The sequence below is a fragment of the Trifolium pratense genome, linkage group LG7 (genome assembly GCF_020283565.1).
Source record: "Trifolium pratense cultivar HEN17-A07 linkage group LG7, ARS_RC_1.1, whole genome shotgun sequence".
Lineage (NCBI taxonomy): Eukaryota > Viridiplantae > Streptophyta > Magnoliopsida > Fabales > Fabaceae > Trifolium > Trifolium pratense.
Genome location: NC_060065.1, coordinates 47,760,458 through 47,771,634, shown reverse-complemented (window position 1 = coordinate 47,771,634; position 11,177 = coordinate 47,760,458). Strand labels below are relative to the sequence as shown.

The 11,177-nt window shown below is 30.5% G+C and overlaps 2 protein-coding genes across 2 annotated transcripts; both read right to left on the bottom strand.

Annotated features, from left to right (window-relative positions):
• Positions 1–2,541: 2,541 nt before the first annotated feature.
• On the bottom strand, positions 2,542–3,091 carry LOC123898346 (protein BIC2). Its single transcript, XM_045949276.1, has one exon. The coding sequence runs from the start codon at positions 2,996–2,998 to the stop codon at positions 2,573–2,575; it is 426 nt and encodes a 141-aa protein (XP_045805232.1). The 5' UTR covers positions 2,999–3,091; the 3' UTR covers positions 2,542–2,572.
• Positions 3,092–6,158: 3,067 nt separating this feature from the next.
• On the bottom strand, positions 6,159–8,733 carry LOC123899346 (myb-related protein 2-like). Its single transcript, XM_045950458.1, has 6 exons — positions 8,386–8,733; positions 8,213–8,289; positions 7,963–8,023; positions 7,756–7,855; positions 7,579–7,648; positions 6,159–7,394 (listed from the first exon to the last, which is right to left on the bottom strand). Exons 1-6 carry the CDS (start codon positions 8,594–8,596, stop codon positions 6,741–6,743), a joined length of 1,173 nt encoding a protein of 390 aa, XP_045806414.1. The 5' UTR covers positions 8,597–8,733; the 3' UTR covers positions 6,159–6,740.
• Positions 8,734–11,177: the final 2,444 nt, after the last annotated feature.

The window sequence follows — 11,177 nt, the reverse complement described above, 5'->3', positions numbered from 1 at the left end:
TAAGAGAAGGAGTTTCTTTTCACACCTCCCTTTTTTGTGTCTTGTGACTTGTCTCTGAATTTGTAGAAAGCTCTCATATAGATTATGTTAGTGGCTAAAGTGGACTTAAGTGGTTAAGTATAAAGATCAAATTGATAATAATAAGTAAGGTATTAAAATATATTGATCTAATTGATGGTAAGTTGTTAAATGTAGTATAGGGGCAAATTTGGCTAAAGTCATCTGGAGTTAGAGATCTTTTAAAATATTCATCAACTTAGGGTCTATTTGAAAGTGTTATGTAAAGTTAGAGACTAATTTGATAGGTAATCAATTTAAATCTTGAATATGTTTTTCAATGGCTAGATTAATCCATAAAATTACTAACAAAAAATATATCATAAATGTATTAACAACTTTGATAAATTTAGAGACTAACACACAATGAATTACACTTTCAAAGACTAAAATAATTGTTTGCTCAAATAAGCACATTAGGTTAACATAACGTTTCTTATAAGCTCACTTTAAAGAAGAAAAAAAACGTGTTTGATAACATTTTTTTCTCACGAGCTTATAGCTCATGTTTACTAGTTATAAAGTTAACTTAATTATCTTATAACTTATCTATTTTTACTAGCTTATCTATTTTTACTAGCTTATATGTTTTGCTTCAATTTATCACAAATATTACTAAAATATATTAATGATAAATTTGTGATGTTATTACGAACCCTATAAAACCTAAAAGGAAGATAGAGGAAAGCAGTTGCACATGTTGGAACACTTTTTTTTTTTATTTAACTAGCTTTCGGCACAACTCAACTGTTATCTTATGTGTAATTCTTAATTCTCTTTTATTTCTAGTCAAATATTATGAGTAGTTAATTTTTCAATTATTAGGGATGAGTATATTTAAATAACGAGTCTTGTTCATTGACATGATTTATGATTATTGAAAATTTTTATTGAACTAGTTTTCTTATTTATGCGCTTAATGCTTTTATCATTATTTGATCACCTTTAAATTTAATTACAATTCATATTGTAAAACATGAGTTGAATTTATAAACACTTTCATATAAGAAATTATTGCCTTTCTAGTTTATGAATAGATGCAAACTCCTAAAATCAATTAAGAATTATTGTTACTCATATGCTTAATTTTAGCCATAAACTCACTATGGTAGTAAAAGTTATTGATTTTGTCGATTGTCTTTAAGGAATTAGGACAAGAATAATTAAGAGAATTTGGTAATAATTTGATAAAGGGATTCAATAGTCATAATCAAGTTAGCAATTTAGGATATGAGTCTAGTGAAACTCATCCATGACATTTTTATTCTTAAAATTACAACAAAATTATAGTTATTTGAAAATTGCTATTGCAACCAAGCAAATCGAAACATTTTATTCAATTAAGTTACAAAAATATAATTCAACAGTATAAAAAAGTGTGATACTTAGTCTTACCATTTAAATTTTACTACTTGCAGGTTTAGTATACTTGCTGAAATTACCATCAAATATTTGTAACCAATTCTTGATCAAAACTTCGATCCCAACAAGTTTGATATGTATTTTAAACGTTTTAATTTTGTCACCTCAAATTGAATAAATGATCAACTATTAAACCCAATTTTTTTTACCATATCGGACCTTAAAGTCTCTACCAAACAAGAAACGGGGGTTATGATGCCAAAATCTTACCTTGGAGACACATTTGCTGCAACAATTGCATTTTTTATTGGTAAGAAAGTGAAATTTGTTTGAATGACATCGTTTGGAAGAGTATCAAGTGAATCAGTTATGGTTTTCATTAATTTCTTCAGGTAATTGATTTTGGTTTTCAGAATTGGCCATTGGTAAAAAGACAAGAAAACAATGAACAAAAGAATAAAAAACAAGGTTGGATTTGTTTGTCAATTTTGAAGCATCATTATTAAAATGATGCATAGATGATCAAGGAACCTCTAGTGGATGTGATCTTTGTTTTAGGGTTTAAACCTTTGGATTAATTCACTCCTTAAAAACTCTTCGGGTTTCTCTTAACTAATCAATCAATCCCACGCTACTTTGTACTAGTACACTTATTAAGATTAATTACTATACTTAAATTAAATTATATAATTAGCATGAATGTCTTCAAGCTGTAATTGGCCAAACCAATTATATAATTAGCTATTTTCTCAAAAAATAAAATACAAATTTTCATAAAACAATAATGACATTATACACACACATCATGCATAATTTACACTAAAAAAATCACATCATACACACTAATACATCATGCATAATTTACACTAATTAGCTATTCTCGAACATTAATTAATTTTAGGTTTGATGAAAATTAAAACAGATCTGATAAAGATGAATATTGAATATCCTTAAACTCTCGTAAACATATATATATATATATAGTATATGCTTGTTCTTATTCTTCTCTTTGTTATTCCAAATTAATAACAAATGAGAAAAATAATAGCTAGGTTGAATTTATAATAGACCCATTAAATAGTATATATAATACGGGTCTTAACAAAACTAATTATAAGAAAATAAGAAAATTCAAACTAAATTAAGAAACTAATTAGGTATGGATCCTTAATCTTTGTGACCTTGATTTACGTACATCGGCAATAAGGGCATCACGAGCAGTAACAATCAATGCATGAGGAGCAAATATTAATGCATCAAACTTTGTATAATCAACCCATTCCTTTAATTTCTTTTCCTTCTCCCAATTTTCAGGTACCTTAACCTTTCCTTTCATTTCTTCTCTATGCCTCTTAAGCCTTTCGCGCCCCGTAATTTCCTCTACCACCTTTGTTTCTAACTCAACAACATTCTCATTATATTCTTCCTCTTTGGCGTTATCATCGTCGTCGTACTTGCACTTGAGCTTGTCATCATTTTGTTGAATGGATGTTGATGAAGAAGTTGGAATATGGCAATCGATGATGGATTTTCTTGTCTTCCATGTTGAGATATTGTGATGATTTTCTTGATGATTCATTGTTTGTGCTTAATGTATGGAGATGCTAATAATTAAGATTTTTTTTGGTAGTAATTAGGATTTGTTTTTGTGCAAGAACAAGATGAACTATAATATATTTAAAAGTGAGATTATATAATATAATGAGAATTAATGAGTAATATTGAGTGGGGTTTTTGGAGTACACGTAATGCAAAAAATGTTGTATGGCATGTAATGTTTCTACGTTTATAGAAGGGTGTTCAAGAAATAGATTGTGTATTTGTGTGGTTTAGTTTTTGTATACGTAAGCATAAAAAGAGTAGAGAAAGAGATTTTAGGTAGAGAGTGGGTTTGAGACCTTAGGGTTTTGTGAGGTGGACGTGCATTGTGGAAAGGAAACGTATTAAGTAGTTAAGAGTTTTAATTCCTTTTAGTTGTCCTTTGTTTTCATTATTGATTTTATGACGTGGACATAGTAAGTGGTAGTGGCACCCCTATACTTACTAGGATATTTTAGTATTTGACTATTTGTCCCCAGGTTGGGCCAAAAAAAATCTAGACCCCTTTTCACTTATTCATCTATGTGAATTTTTAGTTTAAGGCTAAGTGATCATGAATTCAACCTAGTTATTAGTAGCAAAATCATCTTGAATTTCTTGCTATTGATATATAAAACTTGGTCACGTCTGGATTTGACTTATTTTTTTAACTTATGAAAATAGTTTATTGAAGTAAATAAATTTTTATGTTAATTAATGAGTTTTCAATGATAAAAATTGTATCTTTATAAGCCATTTTCTCATAAACTATCTTGAAAAAATTATAATAATTAATATGTAAAAACTTATTTATTTGCATAAACTATTTCACATATATAAGCTCAAAAATAAGTTAATTCAAATAGGCCCAAAGTCACAAAGAGGCTAACAAAATAGTCCCGTGAGCTTACTTCAGTTGATATGAACACTGCATTATATGCCAGCTCAGGGCCAGTCCCGAGATTTTGGAGGTCCGGGACAAATAATAAAAATGGACTCTAATAAAAAATATAATTTTTTTTATTACAAAGAACATCATTTACTTAAATTATAATTAGTATCAACAACATCAAAAATAATTATTCCTCCATGTAACTAACATAAAAAAAAAAAGGTTATTCCACAACGTTAAAATACTTGTATCATCATTTCGTAAAAAGAAATATTTTTTAAAGTAATTTATATAATGTTCGGTATAAATGAACATTAACATATATTATTAAAATTCTCTAAAAATTTTGTTATAAATTAGATAAATGTTTTAATGGTCATTTATTGAGACCAACGTTTTTGATGGTGTAGTGGGTCAACATAATTTCATGATCATACGCGTGCCACTAAACCAGAAATTATTTCATGTTTCGTCCGCAATAATACTTAAGCAATGTTGTATGTAATGTGCTTGAAAAAAAAAGTAGTTAGTCTCCAAAAATCTTGAGGCCCTGGGTTGTGGCCTGCTTGTAGTATTATCGCGCTCGGAGGATACCCTTTGGTTTCCAAAAACAACTAATAAAAATAAGTCATATAGTATATGCATGTGAAATAAGAGTTTATTGTGGGTATTACATACAAATTTATTTATGTAACTTGTTTTCATTAATTGTTGGATAAATACTTCAAAATTATCAAACAATAATATAGACTTTACCATAATTAAAAATGCATGCAATCCTCTTATCAAAAAAAAAAAAGCATGCGATCCAATCCGGTGTACCTATATATGCCTTTCAAATTGGAGGAAGAAAAATAGAAAATATAATGTAATATGAAATTTTTAGTTGGGCACAATCTCAAATAAAATTCATTTAAGCACACATTCATAAAAGAGAAAAAATAAATGTTAAATAATTTAGTCACATGATCTAACATTAATCAATTATTTTATGTTTTAATTTTTTAAAATTATGTGCGCGCGCTCAACACTTTTTATTTGGTGTTGTGTTGTGCCTAAGTAAGTGTTCGTAGTGTAGTGAATTCTAAGTTTTTTGACGGTAATAGGGGATTCTATCATGTTACATGACATTCTCTTCATTTTTAAAAACTTGATCCAACAATAAAATCTAATTTCATCATTCCAAACAATTTTTTTTTTTTTTACTTTACCATGGTAGATAATTAATTAAGTCTTGTAGTCCATTAGTAGTACAATTATGATCATGTCAAAGTTTGCTCATTCATGTCTCGTCATATATGTTTTTGGCTAGCTTTATGTCTCTAGATCAAGACTTAAATTTGTTATTAAGATTTGATTCCCATGGATATTTCCATGATCATGGATCAATTCTTTCAACCACATATAACGTATATTATAGTTCCATGTGGCTTCGCGTATCTCCTTTCCAATCAATTAATAATTTCAAAAATGTTTTCAATTTGTCACACTGAATTTGAAATTTGATGGCACCTAAGTTAGTTTACGTCAAGATTACGGTTTATTCACGTAAACATAAGACAGTTCCAAAGTACTCCGGGCATGCACATGCGCCAAGTTGACACCAAGTTTAAGGCGATGTATTTACCTATCAATCAACGAGTAAATTTGTACGTGGTATTAACAATTAACTTATAATTAATTTTTATTTCACATATTTATGGTTTGTTCTCATTGGTTGATGAATAAATACTTATGTGACTTGTTTTTATTAGCTGTTTGATAAATATCCTCAAATTATCAAGAAGTAAAGTATATCTCACCTTTATCAAATAATTATAATCGAAAATCAGCCAAACCAATAACAAGGAACATTTTTCTAGCGTCTAGAAAATTCTAGAGAAATGAAAGGGGCATCGGGTCCACCAATGAAAATCAAAAGACTAAAGTTTGTTACTTTATCCGCATATATAGGATCTCTTCAGAGCCTTTTCTCTCATGTTTCCATCATGCTCTTATCACAACCATCCATTTATCTTATCCTCTCTCTTCTGCTTTATTCTTTTTGTCCTATGTGAATCAACAACAGTTGAATCAAGAAAATGAGAGAGGACTGAACACAAAGTATAGGAGAGGATCCAATTCCATCCGCACAAGCAACACAATACCTTTGAAAATAATGTGAGTGATTAAAAATGCATGGATTTAGTGATGGCCAAACTGTTTAGCCTTATGAAATTTTCATCATGCCAAATTGGAAGAAACAAAGGCCAAAATAACTAGTACAAAATGACAAAGAATTTAAGTTTGATTTCCGGATGAAATAAACAATATAACTTTATGCGTGAGATACTAGACATTCTATTACGACTCAAGAATTAATCGTATTGTGTCTCTATATGTCTTAAACTTACGAGACATATTTGAAACACCCACCAGAAAACCAACGACCCTAAGTTAGAAAAAGAAAAATCAAAATTTTAAATAAACTAATTCAATTACTATCCACACATAATAAAACTAGTAATGTTAATGTCACTTTTATTTTTAATATTTTACATCAAACGGTTTAGATTACACTTACACTTATCAAACGGTTTAGATGCTTTAAGTGTGTTGACGCAGTTACAGCTGGAAATCTGCTTTCAAGCTAGCTAGGCTCATGAACAAACAGTGTAGTGCTGTATGTTACGTACTATATTATATCTTGCATGATATCATGAACTTAATTTGAATTAGCTACAATAAATTTGTATCCATATTGCATTGGAGCTATCTCCTTCATAATAATGGTTGATTTAAAAATTCATCATTGATCTTAATGTTACATCAACTTATTTCATTTGGCTAAAATAGATTAATCTCTCTCATCTCAGTTCCAACTGAACCTATTCAAATCAAGTTGTTTGCAATTTGTAGCACCTTCATTATGATCTCCACCACTGTTTAAATCCAATCTTGAAGCTGAAAAGTAATTAGAAGATTGTTGCATCTTATTATTATCCTCCACTGATTTCATTGTTTCTGTTCTTGTTTCAACTCCAATGTTCATAGACAAATTTCCATGATTTCTTTCTAAATCATTATTCTTTCCTAAAGGGGTGAGAAAATTAGTACTGTTCTTTTTTACTTCATCAACACACCATTTTAGTACTTCATTGTTTCTAAGGTTTTGAACAGAACCTGCCAATTCATGGTTATTGTTGTTGAAGTGTCTTAATCCAAACCCTCCATTTTGAATAATCTCTTGTTCTTTTTGTGATCGGTCGCACGATGTTAAGCAACTACTATCCATCGAGCCGTCGTTTGGTTGAGGACAAAAGCCTTGTAACTCTTTCATCTCTGAAAATGTTGAATTCAGACACTGTGAGGATACTTTTGACACAAGCTCGGAGAGTTGAACTTTAGCAGCTTCAAGTCCTACTATTCCTAAGTTTTGTCTACCAAGTGTTTCTTGAGCTTTTTCGAGTACCGATTGAAGGTATTTTCCTTGAGCCTCTATCCTTAGTTGCAAGTGTCTTTGTACCTGTCACAAGGTTTCAAATGGTTACTTACAATCCAAGAAACAAAAATCGAAGAGTCATTGCAGAGGATCTGATAAGATCCAAACTTAACGTGTTTGGATCCTCTTGTTCATAACTGCAGAGCTGTTAGTCGTTGCAGAGGATCTGATAAGATCCAAAATCAATATGCATATTGTAAAGACTCACCTCAAGTTGTTCATTGAGTCTTCTCTGAACCTCAATCTGCATCTGCAGCGCCTCGTTTATGTGTATATCTCTACCAAAAGGGACATGAAAGTTAGCATAAAATCTTAGTGATAGAATGTTCATACCAAAGAAGATTACATGAAGAGTGTAATCTAAAAAGGTTTTTGTTTTTCTTACTTGTTATTATTAGGTTGTGGTCCAAGGGTTAATTTATTGATGTGAGTTCCATTGGTTTGATCAGAAAGTCTCTCATCAGTTACTGAAGCTGAATGTGTGGCTGGTAAATATAACCATATATGTTGTTATAAATAGCTCTTTGATTAATTAAACTTTAGATTAGATTATAAACTTTAGATTATAAGAAATGAAAGAGATTGTTCTTACTTAATTTGTGTGTCACATTACTATTGCTTTGTCCATGCAGATTCTTGCTCAATCTGTACTTCTGGTGAAGAAAAAAAACATCATCAGTAATTGCACTATACAAAGTAAGGTAAATACATATGATTCTTGTCTTGTGGCGTTATCTGTGAAACACCGACACAAATGCGGATACCAGATACGACACTGACACTGACACTAAAATCATATCATTAAAGGGATGTGATTTGATTAAGGTCGCCCATGTTTTTACCTGAAGATGACTCTTTAGATGATATAAGGTAAGCCCTGGAATTCCCATGAGTTTCATTACTGTTTTTGGAGTAGCCTCTGTAATTAAATTTGCATTAGTAAAATAAATCTCTATGTTACTCAAGATTTGATGATTCACAACAAAAGAAATGTGTATGTCATACGTATACTTACTGTCAGCTCCACCTAACTGATTAACTGCTTCGATAAACCTTGCATGAAGATCCGGTGTCCATTTTAATCGAGGTTTAGCATCGGTTGAGAGTACGAGTCCTGAATCACTAGAACCATTTCCTGTTTGAAGGAACATGTGTCTCTCAGATGGTATTGACATTCTAGAAGAAGAATGGATATTTTTTCCTTGATGTTGGTGATGATGATACATGTTACCTATGGAAGATGAAACTATATTATAGAGCCTTGTTTTGAAGTAATTTTGTGGTTGATAGTATCAAATATAAGAGAACTTGTGAATGCTTTGAGTTTGTGTTTTGTCTTGGTTCTCCTTTACACACTTTCTTCAGCAGAAATCATGCTGAGACTTGTATTTATACACAAAAAAGATGGAATCTTGGATAGAACCAATTGACAATCAAACTTAATTAATCCTTCTATGTGGTCACCTGATGAATAGATACTATTCCTTTCTACTTTTGTTCACTTGTGGGGCCATGTTTTCAAGCTTCTACTTTCCATTCTAAGATAGTGCTGTCCATTTAAACTCTAACGATCTCTCTCTGAAGTGTATGTCCATCCATTCATCGGGTATGCTCCTCGTCTAAAAGTGGCTCTTTTGTTCACATACACTTGCACCGTTGTTGACTCACAATACATCAATGAAACAAACCATCTGACCACCACATTGTCAGGAAGACTTATGATACAAGAAATTGGAATTGAAGTTGATCACCTTTAATTGAACCATCGACTTTGATACCACAACTATGTCCCGAGGCGAGCCTAAAACTCACTGGGGTCATCAAATTGGGCTAATAGCAACTAAACAAGTGGTTTGGACTCTACGCATTCACACAAAAAACTTAAGACATTGAGTATATGGATAATGGATCACTCGTTTATATGTTTCTCGACACTCACATTTCTATTTAATGTGAGACTTTTTACTCGTACTTAATATATACTCCAACATCATAGATAGTGGATCCACCGGATAAACACACTTTTCTCTCAACATCTCTCATTTTCAATTCTTTAGCATAGTCTTTATAAGGCTTGAACAAATTCTAAGTTAGGTCTATTTGTCAAATTCTAAGTTTATTTTTTCTTCCTTACACACATTGTGGATTTCCATTGCATACATGAACTAAAATATTTTTAATTTAAAGAAAAGAAAGTTAATATGCACATATCAATTTTCCAAACTGCATTAGGTTCTAGAATTTATCCTTGAAATTTTAACCCAATATGCATTCTCATTCTTTTGCCAGATAAAAGTAGGAAGAATCATATGCTAAAATTTTGAAAGAGTATATATATTATTTTTTTTCTTTTCCATATTTTATATATAACTTGGTTCTAAAGAATCTGATATCCCTCTCTACTTGGAACAGCCAAAGCCCATCCTTTATTTTTGTTCTGTAGAGGAAGATTCTAAGAACTTATAAGCCTAAAATATTTTGTTCCAAACCAATTGATTTTGTTGTCATTTTTACAAGTCCTGCATGTACATTGTTATGTATATTTAATATCATGATGAATAAATGTTATCTATAGTAAAGTCTTAAGACAAAGACATAATCATTAGTTGGTTCAGTAGTGATTGACGCTCGACTTGGTAGGAAGGACAACGGTTCGATCCATGCAACTGCGATCGGGAGAGGGCTGAAACTACTTGATGCCAGAACTGACCCGCGAACCAGATTAGACGGTCTAGTGAGTCGGATATTGGTCGTGAAAATAAAATAAAAAATGTCTCAAGACAAAGACATTAGACATGAATGAGAACATCTTAATTGGTTGTATATGAAGAACTTAGATAAATTAGATTCCATTGACTAAACCACCATAAAATGCAAGATTGGATGTTAATAAAAGAAAGGAAAAAAATTATGCAAAGATGCTTCCTATATTGGAGTGTTTAGAGGTAAAAGAATAGAATAAGAACACATTCTTTTTTGTCTCCTTCAATAAGTTTGGTACTTATTCAGTTTGCACCATTTAAAATATAAGAAAAATGGACCTTGAAACTTTTCATTCTTTCTTTGGCACAAAACACAGTCCCTATCCTTTAGAATCCTAAGCAGCTAGGACTTAATAAAAAGAGGAAATATAGAAGAATTGTACTTGCTTATTATGTACTAGTGCACATATATAGGACCACTTACCCTTGACTTGTACCATGCATGGTTAATGTAGTTGATATATATTCTCAATGTAAGAATCATTACATTTGTCATTCCTTATAATTATGTTATGTAATGTAACTTATAATTTATTTTTTTTAATTTCTATATGCATTTGTTCTTATCCTTGGACAACTTCCACTAAATGGCATATACCATTGCTAAACCACTATGATAACAATTATAAAAAAATTGTATTAGAATCTGATTCAGTTTTGTTTAAAACCATGCATTTTATAAGCATTGCATGTGTCAACTGCATGCAAATCTTGATTATTCAATTTGAAAGAATGTTACACTATTGTACCTAGTATTGTTTTGTGATTAAAATTCTTGATCATTAACATCTAATTAGTAATTAGAAATTCATATAATAATAATTATAATTGATTAGAGTATAAGTATATATATAAGTTACAAAACACTAAACCATATCTGAATAAATATTTTATAGAATGGTTATAGATAGAAAAAATATTAAGAGGAAAGATTCCTTGAACAGTATCTTGATATCACTTGTTATTGTTGTTCTTGTTCTTGATTCTGATATTTGAGAATATTTAATGCTGCCAAGAGAATCATGAGAGACTTTAGGCAAAGTTA